The 21,139-nt window shown below is 56.5% G+C and overlaps 1 protein-coding gene across 5 annotated transcripts in view; it reads right to left on the bottom strand.

Annotated features, from left to right (window-relative positions):
* leng8 (leukocyte receptor cluster (LRC) member 8) overlaps nucleotides 1-21,139 on the bottom strand; it is a 64,526-nt gene that overhangs the window by 23,610 nt on the left and 19,777 nt on the right. For 3 of the 5 annotated variants that reach the window (XR_005942329.1, XM_041182371.1, XM_041182369.1), the window contains exons 2-9: nucleotides 19,752-19,964; nucleotides 16,719-16,869; nucleotides 16,430-16,546; nucleotides 14,759-14,860; nucleotides 13,809-14,085; nucleotides 13,529-13,661; nucleotides 10,463-10,648; nucleotides 9,336-9,659 (exon numbers count right to left, since the gene is read on the bottom strand). Coding sequence is in view for 4 of the 5 variants with exons in the window: in XM_041182371.1 (XP_041038305.1) it covers nucleotides 9,336-9,659; nucleotides 10,463-10,648; nucleotides 13,529-13,661; nucleotides 13,809-14,085; nucleotides 14,759-14,860; nucleotides 16,430-16,546; nucleotides 16,719-16,869; nucleotides 19,752-19,834 (1,373 nt within the window). In the remaining variant the exon portion in view is untranslated. The remainder of the gene's footprint in view (nucleotides 1-9,335; nucleotides 9,660-10,462; nucleotides 10,649-13,528; nucleotides 13,662-13,808; nucleotides 14,086-14,758; nucleotides 14,861-16,429; nucleotides 16,547-16,718; nucleotides 16,870-19,751; nucleotides 19,965-21,139) is intronic. The other 2 variants (XM_041182370.1, XM_041182372.1) reach the window with 2 other exon arrangements.

The raw sequence follows: 21,139 nt of genomic DNA, 5'->3' as shown, positions 1-21,139 counted from the left end.
CAGTGTGTGGAGAGAGGGATGAGAGAGAGAGTGAGAGAGGAGGGGGTGAGTCAGTGTGTGGAGTGAGGGATGAGAGAGAGAGTGAGAGAGGAGGGGGTGAGTCAGTGTACGGAGAGAAGGATGAGTGAATGAGTGAGAGAGAGAGGAGGGGGTGAGTCAGTGTGTGGAGAGAGGGATGAGTGAATGAGTGAGAGAGAGAGGGGGTGAGTCAGTGTGTGGAGAGAGGGGTGAGTGAGTGAGTGAGAGAGGAGGGGGTGAGTCAGTGTGTGGAGAGAGGGGTGAGTGAGTGAGAGTGAGAGAGAGAGGAGGGGGGTGAGTCAGTGTACGGAGAGAAGGATGAGTGAGTGAGTGAGAGAGAGAGGAGGGGGTGAGTCAGTGTGTGGAGAGAGTGATGAGTGAGTGAGTGAGAGAGAGAGAGGAGGGGGTGAGTCAGTGTGTGGAGAGAGTGATGAGTGAGTGAGTGAGAGAGGAAGGGGTGTGTCAGTGTGTGGAGAGAGGGATGAGTGAGTGAGAGAGAGAGAGGAGGGGGTGAGTCAGTGTGTGGAGAGAGGGATGAGTGAGTGAGAGAGAGAGAGAGGATGGGGTGAGTCAGTGTGTGGAGAGAGGGATGAGTGAGAGAGAGAGAGAGAGAGGAGGGGGTGAGTCAGTGTGCGGAGAGAGGGATGAGTGACTGAGTGAGAGAGAGAGGAGGGGGTGAGTCAGTGTGTGGAGAGAGGGATGAGTGAGAGAGAGAGGAGGGGGGTGAGTCAGTGTGTGGAGAGAGGGATGAGAGAGAGAGAGAGAGAGGGGGTGAGTCAGTGTGTGGAGAGAGGGATGAGTGAATGAGTGAGAGAGAGAGGAGGGGGGTGAGTCAGTGTGTGGAGAGAGGGATGAGTGAGTGAGAGAGAGAGAGAGATGAGGGGGTGAGTCAGTGTGTGGAGAGAGGGATGAGTGAGTGAGTGAGTGAGAGAGGAGGGGGTGAGTCAGTGTGTGGAGAGAGGGGTGAGTGAGTGAGTGAGTGAGAGAGGAGGGGGTGAGTCAGTGTGTGAAGAGAGGGGTGAGTGAGAGTGAGAGAGAGATGAGGGGGTGAGTCAGTGTGTGGAGAGAGGGATGAGTGAGTGAGAGAGAGAGAGAGGAGTGGGTGAGTCAGTGTGTGGAGACAGGGTGAGAGTGAGAGAGAGAGAGATGAGGGGGTGAGTCAGTGTGTGGAGAGAGTGATGAGTGAGTGAGTGAGAGAGAGAGAGGAGGGGGTGAGTCAGTGTGTGGAGAGAGTGATGAGTGAGTGAGTGAGAGAGGAAGGGGTGTGTCAGTGTGTGGAGAGAGGGATGAGTGAGTGAGTGAGAGAGAGAGAGGAGGGGGTGAGTCAGTGTGTGGAGAGAGTGATGAGTGAGTGAGTGAGAGAGGAAGGGGTGTGTCAGTGTGTGGAGAGAGGGATGAGTGAGTGAGAGAGAGAGAGGAGGGGGTGAGTCAGTGTGTGGAGAGAGGGATGAGTGAGTGAGAGAGAGAGAGAGGATGGGGTGAGTCAGTGTGTGGAGAGAGGGATGAGTGAGAGAGAGAGAGAGAGAGGAGGGGGTGAGTCAGTGTGCGGAGAGAGGGATGAGTGAATGAGTGAGAGAGAGAGGAGGGGGTGAGTCAGTGTGTGGAGAGAGGGATGAGTGAGAGAGAGAGGAGGGGGTGAGTCAGTGTGTGGAGAGAGGGATGAGAGAGAGAGAGAGAGAGGGGGTGAGTCAGTGTGTGGAGAGAGGGATGAGTGAATGAGTGAGAGAGAGAGGAGGGGGTGAGTCAGTGTGTGGAGAGAGGGATGAGTGAGTGAGAGAGAGAGAGAGATGAGGGGGTGAGTCAGTGTGTGGAGAGGGATGAGTGAGTGAGTGAGTGAGAGAGGAGGGGGTGAGTCAGTGTGTGGAGAGAGGGGTGAGTGAGTGAGTGAGAGAGGAGGGGGGTGAGTCAGTGTGTGAAGAGAGGGGTGAGTGAGAGTGAGAGAGAGATGAGGGGGTGAGTCAGTGTGTGGAGAGAGGGATGAGTGAGTGAGAGAGAGAGAGAGGAGTGGGTGAGTCAGTGTGTGGAGACAGGGTGAGAGTGAGAGAGAGAGAGATGAGGGGGTGAGTCAGTGTGTGGAGAGAGTGATGAGTGAGTGAGTGAGAGAGAGAGAGGAGGGGGTGAGTCAGTGTGTGGAGAGAGTGATGAGTGAGTGAGTGAGAGAGGAAGGGGTGTGTCAGTGTGTGGAGAGAGGGATGAGTGAGTGAGAGAGAGAGAGAGGAGGGGGTGAGTCAGTGTGTGGAGAGAGGGATGAGTGAGAGAGAGAGAGAGAGAGGAGGGGGTGAGTCAGTGTGCGGAGAGAGGGATGAGTGAATGAGTGAGAGAGAGAGGAGGGGGTGAGTCAGTGTGTGGAGAGAGGGATGAGTGAGAGAGAGAGGAGGGGGTGAGTCAGTGTGTGGAGAGAGGGATGAGAGAGAGAGAGAGAGAGGGGGTGAGTCAGTGTGTGGAGAGAGGGATGAGTGAATGAGTGAGAGAGAGAGGAGGGGGTGAGTCAGTGTGTGGAGAGAGGGATGAGTGAGTGAGAGAGAGAGAGAGATGAGGGGGTGAGTCAGTGTGTGGAGAGAGGGATGAGTGAGTGAGTGAGTGAGAGAGGAGGGGGTGAGTCAGTGTGTGGAGAGAGGGGTGAGTGAGTGAGTGAGTGAGAGAGGAGGGGGTGAGTCAGTGTGTGGAGAGAGGGGTGAGTGAGAGAGAGATGAGGGGGTGAGTCAGTGTGTGGTGAGAGGGGTGAGTGAGAGAGAGAGAGATGAGGAGGTGAGTCAGTGTGTGAAGAGAGGGGTGAGTGAGAGTGAGAGAGAGATGAGGGGGTGAGTCAGTGTGTGGAGAGAGGGATGAGTGAGTGAGAGAGAGAGAGAGGAGTGGGTGAGTCAGTGTGTGGAGACAGGGTGAGAATGAGAGAGAGAGAGATGAGGGGGTGAGTCAGTGTGTGGAGAGAGGGATGAGTGAGTGAGATTGAGAGAGAGGAGGGGGTGAGTCAGTGTGTGGAGAGAGGGATGAGTGAGTGAGAGAGAGAGAGAGATGAGGGGGTGAGTCAGTGTGTGGAGTGAGTGAGAGTGAGAGAGAGAGGAGGGGGTGAATCAGTGTGTGGAGAGAGGGGTGAGTAAGTGAGAGAGTGAGAGAGGAGGGGGTGAGTCAGTGTGTGGAGAGAGGGATGAGTGAGTGAGTAAGAGAGGAGGGGGTGAGTCAGTGTGTGGAGAGAAGGATGAGAGAGAGAGGAGGGGGTGAGTCAGTGTGTGGAGAGAGGGATGAGTGAGTGAGAGAGGAGGGGGTGAGTCGGTGTGTGGAGAGAGGGATGAGTGAGTGAGAGAGGAGGGGGTGAGTCAGTGTGTGGAGAGAGGGATGAGTGAGTGAGTGAGAGAGGAGGGGGTGAGTCAGTGTGTGGAGAGAGGGATGAGTGAATGAGTGAGAGAGAGAGAGGAGGGGGTGAGTCAGTGTGTGGAGAGAGGGATGAGTGAACGAGTGAGAGAGAGAGGAGGGGGTGAGTCAGTGTGCAGAGAGAGGGATGAGTGAATGAGTGAGAGAGAGAGGAGGGGGTGAGTCAGTGTGTGGAGACAGGGATGAGTGAGAGAGAGAGAGAGAGGAGGGGGTGAGTCAGTGTGTGGAGAGAGGGATGAGAGAGAGAGTGAGAGAGGAGAGGGTGAGTCAGTGTGTGGAGTGAGGGATGAGAGAGAGAGTGAGAGAGGAGGGGGTGAGTCAGTGTGTGGAGACAGGGATGAGTGAGAGAGAGAGAGAGAGAGAGGAGGGGGTGAGTCAGTGTGTGGAGAGAGGGATGAGTGAATGAGTGAGAGAGAGAGGAGGGGGTGAGTCAGTGTGTGGAGAGAGGGATGAGTGAATGAGTGAGAGAGAGAGGGGGTGAGTCAGTGTGTGGAGAGAGGGGTGAGTGAGTGAGTGAGAGAGGAGGGGGTGAGTCAGTGTGTGGAGAGAAGGATGAGTGAGTGAGAGAGAGAGAGAGATGAGGGGGTGAGTCAGTGTGTGGAGAGAGGGATGAGTGAGTGAGTGAGTGAGAGAGGAGGGGTGAGTCAGTGTGTGGAGAGAGGGGTGAGTGAGTGAGTGAGTGAGAGAGGAGGGGGTGAGTCAGTGTGTGAAGAGAGGGGTGAGTGAGAGTGAGAGAGAGATGAGGGGGTGAGTCAGTGTGTGGAGAGAGGGATGAGTGAGTGAGAGAGAGAGAGAGGAGTGGGTGAGTCAGTGTGTGGAGACAGGGTGAGAGTGAGAGAGAGAGAGATGAGGGGGTGAGTCAGTGTGTGGAGAGAGTGATGAGTGAGTGAGTGAGAGAGAGAGAGGAGGGGGTGAGTCAGTGTGTGGAGAGAGTGATGAGTGAGTGAGTGAGAGAGGAAGGGGTGTGTCAGTGTGTGGAGAGAGGGATGAGTGAGTGAGTGAGAGAGAGAGAGGAGGGGGTGAGTCAGTGTGTGGAGAGAGTGATGAGTGAGTGAGTGAGAGAGGAAGGGGTGTGTCAGTGTGTGGAGAGAGGGATGAGTGAGTGAGAGAGAGAGAGGAGGGGGTGAGTCAGTGTGTGGAGAGAGGGATGAGTGAGTGAGAGAGAGAGAGAGGATGGGGTGAGTCAGTGTGTGGAGAGAGGGATGAGTGAGAGAGAGAGAGAGAGAGGAGGGGGTGAGTCAGTGTGCGGAGAGAGGGATGAGTGAATGAGTGAGAGAGAGAGGAGGGGGTGAGTCAGTGTGTGGAGAGAGGGATGAGTGAGAGAGAGAGGAGGGGGTGAGTCAGTGTGTGGAGAGAGGGATGAGAGAGAGAGAGAGAGAGGGGGTGAGTCAGTGTGTGGAGAGAGGGATGAGTGAATGAGTGAGAGAGAGAGGAGGGGGTGAGTCAGTGTGTGGAGAGAGGGATGAGTGAGTGAGAGAGAGAGAGAGATGAGGGGGTGAGTCAGTGTGTGGAGAGGGATGAGTGAGTGAGTGAGTGAGAGAGGAGGGGGTGAGTCAGTGTGTGGAGAGAGGGGTGAGTGAGTGAGTGAGAGAGGAGGGGGTGAGTCAGTGTGTGAAGAGAGGGGTGAGTGAGAGTGAGAGAGAGATGAGGGGGTGAGTCAGTGTGTGGAGAGAGGGATGAGTGAGTGAGAGAGAGAGAGAGGAGTGGGTGAGTCAGTGTGTGGAGACAGGGTGAGAGTGAGAGAGAGAGAGATGAGGGGGTGAGTCAGTGTGTGGAGAGAGTGATGAGTGAGTGAGTGAGAGAGAGAGAGGAGGGGGTGAGTCAGTGTGTGGAGAGAGTGATGAGTGAGTGAGTGAGAGAGGAAGGGGTGTGTCAGTGTGTGGAGAGAGGGATGAGTGAGTGAGAGAGAGAGAGAGGAGGGGGTGAGTCAGTGTGTGGAGAGAGGGATGAGTGAGAGAGAGAGAGAGAGAGGAGGGGGTGAGTCAGTGTGCGGAGAGAGGGATGAGTGAATGAGTGAGAGAGAGAGGAGGGGGTGAGTCAGTGTGTGGAGAGAGGGATGAGTGAGAGAGAGAGGAGGGGGTGAGTCAGTGTGTGGAGAGAGGGATGAGAGAGAGAGAGAGAGAGGGGGGTGAGTCAGTGTGTGGAGAGAGGGATGAGTGAATGAGTGAGAGAGAGAGGAGGGGGTGAGTCAGTGTGTGGAGAGAGGGATGAGTGAGTGAGAGAGAGAGAGAGATGAGGGGGTGAGTCAGTGTGTGGAGAGAGGGATGAGTGAGTGAGTGAGTGAGAGAGGAGGGGGTGAGTCAGTGTGTGGAGAGAGGGGTGAGTGAGTGAGTGAGTGAGAGAGGAGGGGGTGAGTCAGTGTGTGGAGAGAGGGGTGAGTGAGAGAGAGATGAGGGGGTGAGTCAGTGTGTGGTGAGAGGGGTGAGTGAGAGAGAGAGAGATGAGGAGGTGAGTCAGTGTGTGAAGAGAGGGGTGAGTGAGAGTGAGAGAGAGATGAGGGGGGTGAGTCAGTGTGTGGAGAGAGGGATGAGTGAGTGAGAGAGAGAGAGAGGAGTGGGTGAGTCAGTGTGTGGAGACAGGGTGAGAATGAGAGAGAGAGAGATGAGGGGGTGAGTCAGTGTGTGGAGAGAGGGATGAGTGAGTGAGATTGAGAGAGAGGAGGGGGTGAGTCAGTGTGTGGAGAGAGGGATGAGTGAGTGAGAGAGAGAGAGAGATGAGGGGGTGAGTCAGTGTGTGGAGTGAGTGAGAGTGAGAGAGAGAGGAGGGGGTGAATCAGTGTGTGGAGAGAGGGGTGAGTAAGTGAGAGAGTGAGAGAGGAGGGGGTGAGTCAGTGTGTGGAGAGAGGGATGAGTGAGTGAGTAAGAGAGGAGGGGGTGAGTCAGTGTGTGGAGAGAAGGATGAGAGAGAGAGGAGGGGGTGAGTCAGTGTGTGGAGAGAGGGATGAGTGAGTGAGAGAGGAGGGGGTGAGTCGGTGTGTGGAGAGAGGGATGAGTGAGTGAGAGAGGAGGGGGTGAGTCAGTGTGTGGAGAGAGGGATGAGTGAGTGAGTGAGAGAGGAGGGGGTGAGTCAGTGTGTGGAGAGAGGGATGAGTGAATGAGTGAGAGAGAGAGAGGAGGGGGTGAGTCAGTGTGTGGAGAGAGGGATGAGTGAACGAGTGAGAGAGAGAGGAGGGGGTGAGTCAGTGTGCAGAGAGAGGGATGAGTGAATGAGTGAGAGAGAGAGGAGGGGGTGAGTCAGTGTGTGGAGACAGGGATGAGTGAGAGAGAGAGAGAGAGGAGGGGGTGAGTCAGTGTGTGGAGAGAGGGATGAGAGAGAGAGTGAGAGAGGAGAGGGTGAGTCAGTGTGTGGAGTGAGGGATGAGAGAGAGAGTGAGAGAGGAGGGGGTGAGTCAGTGTGTGGAGACAGGGATGAGTGAGAGAGAGAGAGAGAGAGAGGAGGGGGTGAGTCAGTGTGTGGAGAGAGGGATGAGTGAATGAGTGAGAGAGAGAGGAGGGGGTGAGTCAGTGTGTGGAGAGAGGGATGAGTGAATGAGTGAGAGAGAGAGGGGGTGAGTCAGTGTGTGGAGAGAGGGGTGAGTGAGTGAGTGAGAGAGGAGGGGGTGAGTCAGTGTGTGGAGAGAGGGGTGAGTGAGTGAGAGTGAGAGAGAGAGGAGGGGGGTGAGTCAGTGTACGGAGAGAAGGATGAGTGAGTGAGTGAGAGAGAGAGAGAGAGAGAGGAGGGGGTGAGTCAGTGTGTGGAGAGAGTGATGAGTGAGTGAGTGAGAGAGAGAGAGGAGGGGGTGAGTCAGTGTGTGGAGAGAGTGATGAGTGAGTGAGTGAGAGAGGAAGGGGTGTGTCAGTGTGTGGAGAGAGGGATGAGTGAGTGAGAGAGAGAGAGGAGGGGGTGAGTCAGTGTGTGGAGAGAGGGATGAGTGAGTGAGAGAGAGAGAGAGGATGGGGTGAGTCAGTGTGTGGAGAGAGGGATGAGTGAGAGAGAGAGAGAGAGAGGAGGGGGTGAGTCAGTGTGCGGAGAGAGGGATGAGTGAATGAGTGAGAGAGAGAGGAGGGGGTGAGTCAGTGTGTGGAGAGAGGGATGAGTGAGAGAGAGAGGAGGGGGTGAGTCAGTGTGTGGAGAGAGGGATGAGAGAGAGAGAGAGAGAGGGGGTGAGTCAGTGTGTGGAGAGAGGGATGAGTGAATGAGTGAGAGAGAGAGGAGGGGGTGAGTCAGTGTGTGGAGAGAGGGATGAGTGAGTGAGAGAGAGAGAGAGATGAGGGGGTGAGTCAGTGTGTGGAGAGAGGGATGAGTGAGTGAGTGAGTGAGAGAGGAGGGGGTGAGTCAGTGTGTGGAGAGAGGGGTGAGTGAGTGAGTGAGTGAGAGAGGAGGGGGTGAGTCAGTGTGTGAAGAGAGGGGTGAGTGAGAGTGAGAGAGAGATGAGGGGGTGAGTCAGTGTGTGGAGAGAGGGATGAGTGAGTGAGAGAGAGAGAGAGGAGTGGGTGAGTCAGTGTGTGGAGACAGGGTGAGAGTGAGAGAGAGAGAGATGAGGGGGTGAGTCAGTGTGTGGAGAGAGGGATGAGTGAGTGAGATTGAGAGAGAGGAGGGGGTGAGTCAGTGTGTGGAGAGAGGGATGAGTGAGTGAGAGAGAGAGAGAGATGAGGGGGTGAGTCAGTGTGTGGAGTGAGTGAGAGTGAGAGAGAGAGGAGGGGGTGAATCAGTGTGTGGAGAGAGGGGTGAGTAAGTGAGAGAGTGAGAGAGGAAGGGGTGAGTCAGTGTGTGGAGAGAGGGATGAGTGAGTGAGTGAGAGAGGAGGGGGTGAGTCAGTGTGTGGAGTGAGCGATGAGTGAGTGAGTGAGAGAGGAGGGGGTGAGTCAGTGTGTGGAGAGAAGGATGAGAGAGAGAGGAGGGGGTGAGTCAGTGTGTGGAGAGAGGGATGAGTGAGTGAGAGAGGAGGGGGTGAGTCAGTGTGTGGAGAGAGGGATGAGTGAGTGAGAGAGGAGGAGGTGAGTCAGTGTGTGGAGAGAGGGATGAGTGAGTGAGTGAGAGAGGAGGGGGTCAGTCAGTGTGTGGAGAGAGGGATGAGTGAATGAGTGAGAGAGAGAGAGGAGGGGGTGAGTCAGTGTGTGGAGAGAGGGATGAGTGAATGAGTGAGAGAGAGAGGAGGGGGTGAGTCAGTGTGTGGAGACAGGGATGAGTGAGAGAGAGAGAGAGAGGAGGGGGTGAGTCAGTGTGTGGAGAGAGGGATGAGAGAGAGAGTGAGAGAGGAGGGGGTGAGTCAGTGTGTGGAGTGAGGGATGAGAGAGAGAGTGAGAGAGGAGGGGGTGAGTCAGTGTGTGGAGACAGGGATGAGTGAGAGAGAGAGAGAGAGAGAGGAGGGGGTGAGTCAGTGTGTGGAGAGAGGGATGAGTGAATGAGTGAGAGAGAGGAGGGGGTGAGTCAGTGTGTGGAGACAGGGATGAGTGAGAGAGAGAGAGAGAGAGAGAGGAGGGGGTGAGTCAGTGTGTGGAGAGAGGGATGAGAGAGAGAGTGAGAGAGGAGGGGGTGAGTCAGTGTGTGGAGTGAGGGATGAGTGAGTGAGAGAGGAGGGGGTGAGTCAGTGTGTGGAGAGAGGGATGAGTGAGAGAGAGAGAGAGAGAGAGGAGGGGGTGAGTCAGTGTGTGGAGAGAGGGATGAGTGAATGAGTGAGAGAGAGAGGAGGGGGTGAGTCAGTGTGTGGAGACAGGGATGAGTGAGAGAGAGAGAGAGAGAGAGAGGAGGGGGTGAGTCAGTGTGTGGAGAGAGGGATGAGAGAGAGAGTGAGAGAGGAGGGGGTGAGTCAGTGTGTGGAGTGAGGGATGAGTGAGTGAGAGAGGAGGGGGTGAGTCAGTGTGCGGAGAGAGGGATGAGTGAGGGGGAGAGAGAGCAGACAGTATGAGGGGAGCTCTCGTTGAGACGGGTGGTTCCACCCACACCCCCCTCCCCCTCTGGGATCGTACCTGCGGTGATGGTGCCGGTGCGGTGATCTGGATGAGGAGCGGGATCGGCTGGCTGATCTGGAGCGAGAGCCGGCGCTGGACGAGGAGCTGGACTCCTCACGGGTGAAGACGTTGCGGTAGCCAAAGCGGGAGGGCTGGCCGCTGCCCCGCGCCCTCTGGGACGAGGCGGAGTTGCGGTGGCCGGAGCCGGTTGGCATGCTGCCTCGCTGGGAGGAGCTGGACACCAGACCCCCCCGGTGGGACTGGACGCTGGGCAGCTCCCAGCGGTTCTTCTTCTGGGGGGTGGTGGTGGTGGTGGTGGTCTTCACCTCGTCCTTGTTCAGGCTGCAGAGAGACAGAGGGGGATCAGCCCTGGGGACAGGAGCAGCACCAACTGAGACACAACACCCCCTACTATCACATCCACCCCACACACCACAGTTACTCCTCCAATCACACTACATAGGACAGCCCACTCTCCAGCCCGTTACACAGGAACAGGAGGAGGCCCATTCAGCCCCTTCTCGAGCCTGTTGCACAGGAACAGGAGGAGGCCCATTCAGCCCCTTCTCGAGCCTGTTACACAGGAACAGGAGGAGGCCCCATTCAACCCCTTCTCGAGCCTGTTACACAGGAACAGGAGGAGGCCCCATTCAGCCCCTTCTCGAGCCTGTTACACAGGAACAGGAGGAGGCCCATTCAGCCACTTCTCGAGCCTGTTACACAGGAACAGGAAGAGGCCCATTCAGCCCCTCTCAAGCCTGTTACACAGGAACAGGAGGAGGCCCATTCAGCCCCTTCTCGAGCCCGTTACACTGGAACAGGAGGAGACCCATTCAGCCCCTCGAGCCTGTTACACAGGAACAGGAGGAGACCCATTCAGCCCCTCGAGCCTGTTACACTGGAACAGGAGGCCCCATTCAACCCCTTCTCGAGCCTGTTACACAGGAACAGGAGGAGGCCCATTCAGCCCCTCAAGCCTGTTACACAGGAACAGGAGGAGGCCCATTCAGCCCCTTCTCGAGCCTGTTACACAGGAACAGGAGGAGGCCCATTCAGCCCCTCTCAAGCCTGTTACACAGGAACAGGAGGAGGCCCCATCCGGCTGTCCCGCCGAGCGTGCTCCGGGCGCCGCAGTGGATACGTACTCGGGTAGGGGCTCGCTGCTCCAGTCTATGGTGTAGGCCGAGCCGTCTTGCAGTCGGGCTTGCAGCACGTCCTTGAGCAGCTTCTCGGTGCGGTCCTTGTCCACCTCCGTCTCGCAGGCCGTGAAGCAGCGCTGCACGTACTCCTTCATGGCCTGGGGCCAATCGTCCGGCTTGGTCGGGGAGCCGCTGCAACCAAAGGCAAGAGGGGCGTCAGCAGGTCCCTAGGAGGCGCTGCAAAGGAGCGGCAGGAGGCCGCTCGGCCCCTCCAGCCTGCTCCCCCTCAGGGTAAGGCCCTGAATGCGGCCCCACCCTGTCCGCAACCCCCTCCCTTCGACCCCACCCCCCCCATAACACTCAACTCCCGTGTGGATCAGAGACCCTGTCTAACTCAGCCTTGAGTGTATTCATCCAGCCGCCCCCACACCCCGCCCCTCCAGCCTCCACTGCTCCCTGGGGAAGAAAACCCCGGACTCACGACCCTCAGTGAAATAATTCCTCCTCACCCCTGCCTTCACCGGGAGACCCCTTATCCTCAAACTGTCTGCCCCCTCGTTCTAAACTCCTCCACCGGGGAGGGGGAGGAACATCCACTCAGCATCCACCCCTCAAACTGTCTGCCCCCTCGTTCTAAACTCCCCCATCGGGGAGGGGGAGGAACATCCACTCAGCATCCACCCCTCAAACTGTCTGCCCCCTCGTTCGAAACTCCCCCACCGGGGAGGGGGAGGGGAGGGAGGAACATGCACTCAGCATCCACCCTGTCAAGCCCCACCTCCCCTCAGGATCTGATATGTCTTAATAGGATCCCCCCCCCCCACCATTCTTCTAAACCCCCTCAACGGGCACAGGCCCAACCCTCCCTCGTCAGACAAAGCCCCCATCACCCCAGGAATCAGCCGAGTGAACCTTCCCTGAACTGCCCCCACCCCCCCACCCCCCAACCCCCCCACAGTGCAGGTACCTCCCTCCTTAAGTAGGGAGACCAGAACTGGACACAGAGCTCCGGGCCCAATCCCACCAGTGTCCTGACCGCTTGCAGCGAGGCATTCCTACTTTTATAAAAAGCAAAATACTGCGGATGCTGGAAATCTGGAACAAAAACAAAAACACCTGGAAAAACTCAGCGGGTCTGACAGCATCTGCAGAGAGGGATACAGTTAATGTTTCGAGTCCTTGTGACCCTTCACCAGAACTAAGACATATAGAAATGAGTTGAAATATAAGCTGGTAGAGGGGGGTGGGACAGGAGAGATGTATAAAGGGCCAGTGATAGGTGGAGGCTAAAAAGAGATTGCCAATGATGTCATAGACAAAAGGACAAAGGGGTGTTGATCTAAAGGATGTGCTAATGGGGACATTAAGGGTAGCAAGCTAGTGGCAGATGGCCCTAGTGGGGGTGGGGATGGGGGGGAAGGGATCGAAATGGGCTGAAAGGCGGAGATGAAACAATAGATCCAAATAAATTTAAAAATAAGAGGGAAAAGAAAAATATATAGTTGTAACAAAATTATAAATTACTGGAAAAAGGGGGATCGAAAAGGGGGTGGGGATGGAGGAGAGAGTTCATGGTCTGAAGTTGTTGAATTCAATATTCAGTTCGGAAGGCTGTAAAGTGCTGAGTCGGAAGATGAGGTGCTGTTCCTCCAGTTTGCGTTGAGCTTCACTGGAACACTGCAGCAAGCCAAGGATGGACATGTGGGCAAGAGAGCAGGGTGGAGTGTTGAAATGGCAAGCGACAGGGAGGTCTGGGTCATGCTTGTGGACAGACCGCAGGTGTTCCGCAAAGCGGGTCACCCAGTCTGCGTTTATACTACATCCCCCTTGCCATAAAGGCCAACAGGGGGAATGGGGTGCAGGCAGGGATTGTTGGGGGATGGGGTGTGGTCGGTACACCCACTGGCAACCCTGAGAATGCCTCCTGTCTTAACATTGGCACTAAGTGCCATGATGTGCCAACTGGGATGGACATTCAAGGGAAGAGGGAGGAGGGAGCATGACGGGATAAGGACAGAATGATGGAATATTCCGGAGCCGATGCCCTGTGCTATTATCTCCGAGCCTCTGATTCCACGGGGCCTGCTCTATCATCACCTCTCTGAGCCCTTCCAGTGTATCTCTCTCTCCTCTGTCCCAGGCCAGTCTCCTCGCAGCTCAACAGGCCCTGAACACAACCGAGCGAGTCCTCCATCGTCTCACGGCTCTGGTTCGCTGCGGGGGTGGGGCAGTAGGCTCAACCTGTCCAGCTTTTCCGCAGGAGGCAACCCCTCTCACCCCAGGGATCAGTCGGGGGAACCTCCTCTGAGCTGCTTCTCCCCTGGACTCTCTCCAGGGCCAGCACATCCTTCCTGAGATGCAGGGGCCCAAAATTGCTCACAATATTCTAAATGTGGTCTGACCAGAGCCTTGTAAAGCCTCAGCAGCACATCCCTGCTTTTATATTCTAGTCCTCTCGAAATAAATGCCAACATTGCATTTGCCTTCCTAACTACCGACTCAGTAGGGCAGAGAGCAGGAGGGGGAGCGAGGGCAAAGGAGGGAATGGGGAGTGGGGCAGAAAGTGGATAGTAGGAGCGGGGGCAAAGGAGGGAATGGGGAACGGGGCAGAGAGGGGGGAATGGGGAGGGGCATCGGGAGAGAGTGAGCAGGGATGCGAGGAGGAGGGAGAGTGGGGCAGAGAGGGGGGGTGTGTGGGGGCAGAGTGGGGAGGTGAAGATGGGGAGGGGGCAATCTAGGTAAGAGAGGGTGAGTGGGGTCAGGGGGGGGGAGCAGGACAGAGAACAGGAGGGTTTAGTACAAACCTGGGATGGTTCCGCCTTATGCTTTGAAACTTAAATAAGGGCAATTATGAGGGCATGAAAACAGAGCTGGCTAGAGGGAATCGGCAGATTAGGTTAAGGACAGGTCAATAGAGATGCAGCGGCAAACACTTAAAGGGGATATTTCAGAAAACACAGAACGGAGACATTCCAACAAGTGAGGAAAAGTCCAAGGGATGGGAACACCATCTAAATAGAAAGGTTAGAGAGAGTACCAAAGTCACCCGGGGCCCCTCCTCCTCCTCCCTACCTGGTCTGGTACCTCTCCGATTCCGGGAACTGCTGGCCTCCCTGCTCCGGGGCCGGCCCACCGAAGCCCTGGCCGCTGACCACGTACGGCCGCTTCTGGATGTTAAACTTGACCCCGCCGCTGCCTGGTGCCTCTGAAAGGTGCAAGGGAAATGGAGTTACCCTGGGGCTGATGGCGGGGGGTTGGGGTGGGGGGGGAGCAGTCTGCTCCCCCCACCCCCACCCTGACGAGATACCGCAGACCCCACCCCCCCCTCCCACCGCCGGGTATCCCAGCTTACGTTTCATGCGTTGCCACAGCTGCTGCCCTTTCTTCCCTTTGCCCCCCGAGTCCGAGTAGCTGCCCGGCTGTGGGTGGTGCTGCTGCTGCTGTTGCTGCTGCTGCTGCTGCTGGGCTCCGGCCTGTTGCTGTTGCTGCTGCTGCTGCTGGCCGGAGTTCAGCCCACCCGCCGCGTGCTTCTGCGTCGGCTGGCTCTGCTGTTGCTGCTGCTGCCCGCTTGCCCCCTGAGCTGGGCCACTGGCGTAAGGCAGTCCCTCTTCCAGGCCTGGGACAGGAGGCTGAGAGAGAGAGAGAGAGAGAGAGAGAGTGGGGGAGAAGGTTTCAGTCTGAGGGGGCACCCGTTCAGGAACAGTGCAGCGTTTGTGAGAGCGCAGCCTTTCCCCCCCCACCCCAGCCATCAGCCTCCGAGAGGCAACCGTTAAATCAGACCCAAACGCCCATCCCTCAGCGGTTTGCTGGCCTGGCAATGACCCACTGATCCCGACTCTTTCCTCTCGGTTGGCTAAATCCTTCTTACCCATGTTAACGTGTCACCCAACATCCCCCCCCCACCAACACCGCGAGCTCTTATCTGGTGTGGTGACCTTCTCGAACGCCTTCTGGAAATCCGAATACATCACATCTACTGGTTCCCCTTTATCCATCCCGCTTGTTGCATCGTCCGAGAACTCGGATAAATTTGATCGAGCGCGGTTCCTCTTTCCGAAACCCACGCTGACTCGGCCTGATTGTATCACACTTTTCTAACTGCCCTCATACTGCTTCCTTGTAGTGTTCCCCCAATGATAGATGTGAGGCAAACTGGCCTACAGTGTCCCGTCTTCCTCCTTTCTTGAGTGGAGATGCGGGAGAGGGGCCATGTGAGGGGTATATTCTTGAGTTACCTGGGGGCGGGGGGGGGGGGGGGGGGGGGGGGGGGGGGGGGGGGTGGAGAGTGGGGCTGAGACGTACCTGTGTATGGTTACTGCCATGCTGTGACATCTGTTGGCCTTGCTGTGTTCCTGGGTAGGAGCCCTGCACGTTATACTGACCCTGGTATCCTGAATACATGTTCTGCAATGACACAGGGCGGGAAGCAGAGATCACAGGTGAGACCCGGTGCTGTTCTAGGTTATGAAAACACAAAGAGACAGGGAGAAAGTGGCCCTGGATGGAATTGAAGGCTAGTGACTGTGAAAGTATCTAAACAAAAAACTCCATCCGGTTCCCTAATGTCCTGCCAGCCTTACCCAGTCTGGCCTGCATGTGACACCCCGAGCCCGTGCAGCAATGTGGGTAACTCCTAACAGCCCTGCGAAATGACTCAGTGAGCCACTCAGCTCAAGGGGCAATTAGAGATGGGCAACTGGAGCTGGGTCTTTCCAGCGACGCCCACACCTGCGGGGGAATAAAGAGAGGGGCAAAAGCAACGCTGGGCAGACTCAGCAAGTCAACGGAGAGAGGGGAAAGGCATTCACGATTCAGGCGTGGGGATCCTGCAGCGTATGGGGGAGCTGATCGTTTCTCTCTCTCTCTCTCTGCCCTCTTCTTGCTGGTTGCAGACTCCAGCGTTAGGGCCAGAGAGTAAAAGGAATGAGATCCAGACCTTTCGGGAGTGAAGTTAGTGAACCTTCCCCCCAACACAGACACACACAGACACACAGACAGACACATACAGACAAACACACACACATAGCCAGACACACAGACAGACACACACACAGAGACACACATAGCCACAGACACAGATACACACACACAAAGACAGACACACACAGACAGACGGACACAGAGACAGACACAGACAGACAGACAGACACAGACAAACAGACACACATAGCCACAGACACACACATAGCCACAGACACACACATAGCCACAGACACACACACACACACACACACACACACACACACACACACACAAACACACACGCAGACACGCACACACGCAGACACGCGCACACACACACAGTGTGTGGTAAAAGTTTGGAGATCTCTTCCACAAAGGATAATGGACGCTCGTTCAATTGTTAAGGGAGCTTGAATATTACTGCAGAGAGAGAGGCTTGCTGCCCACATTGCATCAGGACAAGCTTCAGACAACCACAGCAGTTTGTGATCACAGCAGGAGAGCAGGGCGCTGATGGGTCGGGCAAGTCGACTCTTGACTGGCCTGGGCGCTGCGGAGGGGAGAGCAAGGGGAGCTGCGGGCTCCCGGGTGATTCGAGAAAGGCGCGAGGCTTGAACGTATTCCTCCTGCTTGCACAGAGATGGTCAGGGCGTACGAGCAAGGATGAACGAGGGGTGTTAGGCGCATTTTAGCGGCCTAGCTCAATCGGAATTGGCTTTCAGCCCCCGCCAGGGTAAGGCTGGAGGGGCGGGACATTAGGGAACCAGATGGAGCTTTTTGTTTAGATACTTTCACAGTCACGGCTACTGAGACTAGCCTTCGATTCCATATTTGAACCCTTGCCCCCAGAGCGTTAGCCTGGGCCTCCAGATTACTCGTCATCATCTCCTGACAGCTGGAATAATAGCTCAACTCCGGAGGGGCAGGAGAAGGGGAAGGGGGTGGAACAGGGGTAAAGACGCAATGGCGGGACTCACTGTAACAAGGAGAGGTGACCGTGAGGCTACTCACCATTTGATAGGGGCTGTAGTAGGGGTAGGAGTAGTTGTAGTTATACTGCTGGTACCACTGCTGGTAATACTGCTGCATGGCTGCTGGGTCCGAGTGCTGAGCCAAGTACTGGGGACTCTGCGAGCAAAAGAGCAATGGGAGACGTTACCGTCAGACTGAAGGCGGAGCGGCAAGCACAGCCAGACACCCCCCCCCCCCCAAACCCTCGTCCTCCTCCCCCCCCCCCCCCCCCCCCCCCCCCCCCCCCCCCCCCCCCCCCCCCCCCCCCCCCCCCCCCCACTCCCATTACCTGTGCGGCTCCCTGTCCGCTCCCCGTCCCGGACTGCGCGTTGGCTTTGTGGATGCTGGCCAGCGCCTGCCGGGCCTTCTCCCATTCCGGGTTCTCCTGCTTCCCGGAGTTTTCGGCCGCCCCGCCGCTGGAACAGCTGTACTGCTGAGCCCTAAGAAAGGGGGGGAAAAAAGAACCAGACACAGCTCGTTGCTCCGTGCAGTGTAAACAGCAAGACAAGCTTCACGCTAACCGACAAGTGAGCGTATAACAGATACAGGCAGCTCCCTCCTGTACACGGTGACAGGGACAGTCAGTACTAACACAGGCAGCTCCCTCCTGTACGTGGGGACAGGGACAGTCAGCATTGATACAGGCAGCTCCCTCCTGTACGTGGGGACAGGGACTGGGACAGTCAGCATTGATACAGGCAGCTCCCTCCTATACGTGGGGACAGGGACTGGGACAGTCAGCATTGATACAGGCAGCTCCCTCCTGTACGTGGGGACAGGGACTGGGACAGTCAGCATTGATACAGGCAGCTCCCTCCTGTACGTGGGGACAGGGACTGGGACAGTCAGCATTGACACAGGCAGCTCCCTCCTAGGCCTGGTGACAGGGAGGCAGTACTGATACAAGCAGCTGCCTCCTGTGCATAATGACAGGGACAGTCGGTATTGACACAGGCAGCTCCCTCCTGTACTTGAGAACAGTGACTGAGACAGTCGGTACGGATATAGGCGGCTCCTGACAGTCGGTACTGATGCAGGGGGTTCCTTCCTGTACTTGCAGCCAGGGTCAGTCTGATACAGGCAGCTCCCTCCTGTACCTGGGGACAGGGACAGTTGGTACTGATACAGGCTGCTCCCTCCTGTACCTGGGGACAGGGACAGTTGGTACTGATAAAGGCTACTCCCTCCTGCACCTGGGGACTGAGAATTGATGCTGATACAGGCAGCTCCCTCTGTACGCATGGACAGGGACTGAGACAGTCGGTACAGATATAGGTGGCTCCCGACAGTTGGTACGGATACAGGCAGCTCCCTGCTGTACGTGGGAACAGGGATTGAGACAGTCGGTGCTGATACAGGCAGCTCCCTCCTTTGTGTGGGGACAGGGTCAGTCAGGACTGATACAGGCAGCTCCCTCCTGTACGTATGCATAGGAACTGAGACAGTCGGTACGGATACAGGCAGTTCCCTCCTGTATGTGGGGTCAAGGACTGAGACAGTGGGTACGGATATAGGCAGTGCCTTCCTGCACGCAAGGACAGGGACTGAGACAGTGGGTACAGATATAGGGAGTTCCTTACTGTACGTGGGGACAGGGACTGAGACAGTCGGTGCTGATACAGGCAGCTCCTGCCTGTATGCGGGGACAGGGACTGAGACAGTGGGTGCGCATATAGGGAGCTCCCTCATGTACGTGGGGCCAGGTACTGAGACAGGCGGTGCTGATACAGGCAGCTCCTTCCTGTACGCAGGGACTGAGACAGTCGGTACAGATACAGGCAGCTCCCTCCTGTACATGGGGATAGGGACTGAGACAGTGGGTACGGATATAGGCAGCTCCCTCCTGTACTTGGGACAAGCGTCAGTCGGGACTGATACAGGCAGCTTCCTCCTGTACGTGGGGACAGGGTCACTCGATACTGATACAGGCAGCTCCCTCCTGTACATTGGGGATAGGGACTGAGACAGTGGGTACGGATATAGGCAGCTCCCTCCTGTACTTGGGATGAGCATCAGTCGGGACTGATACAGGCCGCTCCCTCCTGTACGCAGGGGCAGGTTCACTCGATACTGGTACAGCCTGCTCCCTCCTGTACATGGGGATAGGGACTGAGACAGTGGGTACAGATATAGGCAGCTCCCTCCTGTACTTGGGACAAGCGTCAGTCGGGACTGATACAGGCAGCTTCCTCCTGTACGTGGGAACAGGGTCACTCGATAATGATACAGGCAGCTCCCTCCTGTACATGGGGATAGGGACTGAGACAGTGGGTACGGATATAGGCAGCTCCCTCCTGTACTTGGGATGAGCGTCAGTCAGGACTGATACAGGCAGCTTCCTCCTGTACGTGGGAACAGGGTCACTCGATAATGATACAGGCAGCTCCTTCCTGTACGTGGGGACAGGGACTGAGACAGTGGGTACGGACATAGGCAGCTCCCTCCTGTACTTGGGATGAGCATCAGTTGGGACTGATACAGGCCGCTCCCTCCTGTACGCAGGGACAGGGTCACTCGATACTGGTACAGCCTGCTCCCTCCTGTACATTGGGGATAGGGACTGAGACAGTGGGTACGGATATAGGCAGCTCCCTCCTGTACTTGGGACGAGCATCAGTCGGGACTGATACAGGCAGCTTCCTCCTGTACGTGGGGACAGGGACTGAGACAGTGGGTACGGATACAGGCAGCTCCCTCCTGTACGTGGGGACAGGGACTGAGACAGTCAGTGCTGATACAGGCAGCTCCTTCCTGTACGTGGGGACAGGGACTGAGACAGTGGGTACGGACATAGGCAGCTCCCTCCTGTACTTGGGATGAGCATCAGTCGGGACTGATACAGGCCGCTCCCTCCTGTACGCAGGGACAGGTTCACTCGATACTGGTACAGCCTGCTCCCTCCTGTACATGGGGATAGGGACTGAGACAGTGGGTACGGATATAGATAGCTCCCTCCTGTACTTGGGACGAGTGTCAGTCGGGACTGATACAGGCAGCTTCCTCCTGTACGTGGGAACAGGGTCACTCGATAATGATACAGGCAGCTCCCTCCTGTACATGGGGATAGGGACTGAGGCAGTGGGTACGGATATAGGCAGCTCCCTCCTGTACTTGGGATGAGCGTCAGTCGGGACTGATACAGGCAGCTTCCTCCTGTACGTGGGGACAGGGTCACTTGATACTGATACAGGCAGCTCCCTCCTGTAACTGGGGTCTGAGAAAGCCTGTGTGGACAGCGGCAGCTCCCTCCTGCCCGAACGCTGTTGGGAGACAGTTTCCCCGCCACCCCCCATCCCCCTCTCGACCCTTTCCGGATTCTCACCACTGTGCCGCCTGTGTTGCCTGGTTTCCGATCCAGGTCTGGCTCTGGTTGCTCTGCTGCTGCTGCTGCTGTAAGGCAGCCATGTCTCCCGGGGCGGTCGCTCCCAGCTGGTGCAACCCACTCACGCCCTCTACTGCAGGACACACACCCTCCGCTTCTCTGCTATATGGCTTCCACAGTCCGGGACACACACGCCTTACATGTAGCCAGCTGCTGAAGGCAATAGAGAAAGGTGATGAAGCTTCTGCTCGCTGAGCCAACAATATGAAATCTCCCAGAGCACCAGGCTCAGCAACACAACTCGAAAACACTGCAAGCTGTGATGGATGACTGGGGGATAACGGTTAATTCTGCATTTCTGTCTCCAAACAGTAAAGACATCATAAATATATCACTGGGCACACTGGTGTGAGACCATACACAGGTTAAAAAAAATACTGTCCATTCCGCCTGGAGGCACAGGGCCTGTACTATTAATGCATACTCTGAGAAGGGCATGCAGATGTGAAAGAGAGAGCGCAGAAAAGATTCACGAGAACGCTTCCAGGGTTGAGGGCAGATTGAAGAAGTTGGGCATGGCCCCCTTGGTGAAGAGGAGGCTGAGAGGAGATCTGATAGGGGTATTCAAAATCACAAGGGGTCGGGGCGAAGGAGATAGGGAGACCCTGGTCCCACTGGCGGGAGGATCGAGGAAGGTGAAAGATAATTGGGAAAAGGAGCCATGCCGACATGAGGAAAAACCTCATCACCCAAGCGAGTGCTTGGGATCTGGGACGTGCTGCCTGAGATTATGGTGGAGGCAGATTCAGTGGAGGCTCTCAATGGGAAATGGGATGTGATCTGAAAAGGGAGAATGTGCAGGGTTGCAGGCAGATGATGGGGGGTGTGTCACGATTGGGCATTTGAAGAGCCAGGGGAGACAACGGGCCGAATGGCACCCTGCAGCACTGTAAACATTCACTCTCTCCCCCATTAGCCACTCTCTCCCCCATTTTGTCTCTCTCTCTCCCCCACACGTTGCCTCTCGCTCTCCCCCATGTTATCTCTCGCTCTCTCCCTCATGCTGTCTCTCGCTCTCCCCCCCATGTTGTCTCTCTCTCTCCCCCCCATGTTGTCGTTCTCTCCCCCCCATGTTGTCGCTCTCTCTCCATGTTGTCTCTCTCTCTCCCCCATGTTGTCTCTCTCCCCCATGTTGTCTCTCTCCCCCATGTTGTCTCTCTCTCTCTCTCCCCCATGTTGTCTCTCTCTCTCTCCCATGTTGTCTCTCTCCCCCCATGTTGTCTCTCTCTCTCTCTCCCCTTGTCTCTGTCTCTCTGTCCCCTTGTCTCTGTCTCTCTCCCCCATGTTGTCTCTCTCTCTCTCCCCTTCTCTCTGTCTCTCTCTCCCCC

Source organism: Carcharodon carcharias, assembly GCF_017639515.1.
Source record: "Carcharodon carcharias isolate sCarCar2 chromosome 39 unlocalized genomic scaffold, sCarCar2.pri SUPER_39_unloc_5, whole genome shotgun sequence".
Lineage (NCBI taxonomy): Eukaryota > Metazoa > Chordata > Chondrichthyes > Lamniformes > Lamnidae > Carcharodon > Carcharodon carcharias.
This window is presented reverse-complemented; position numbering and strand designations above follow the sequence as displayed.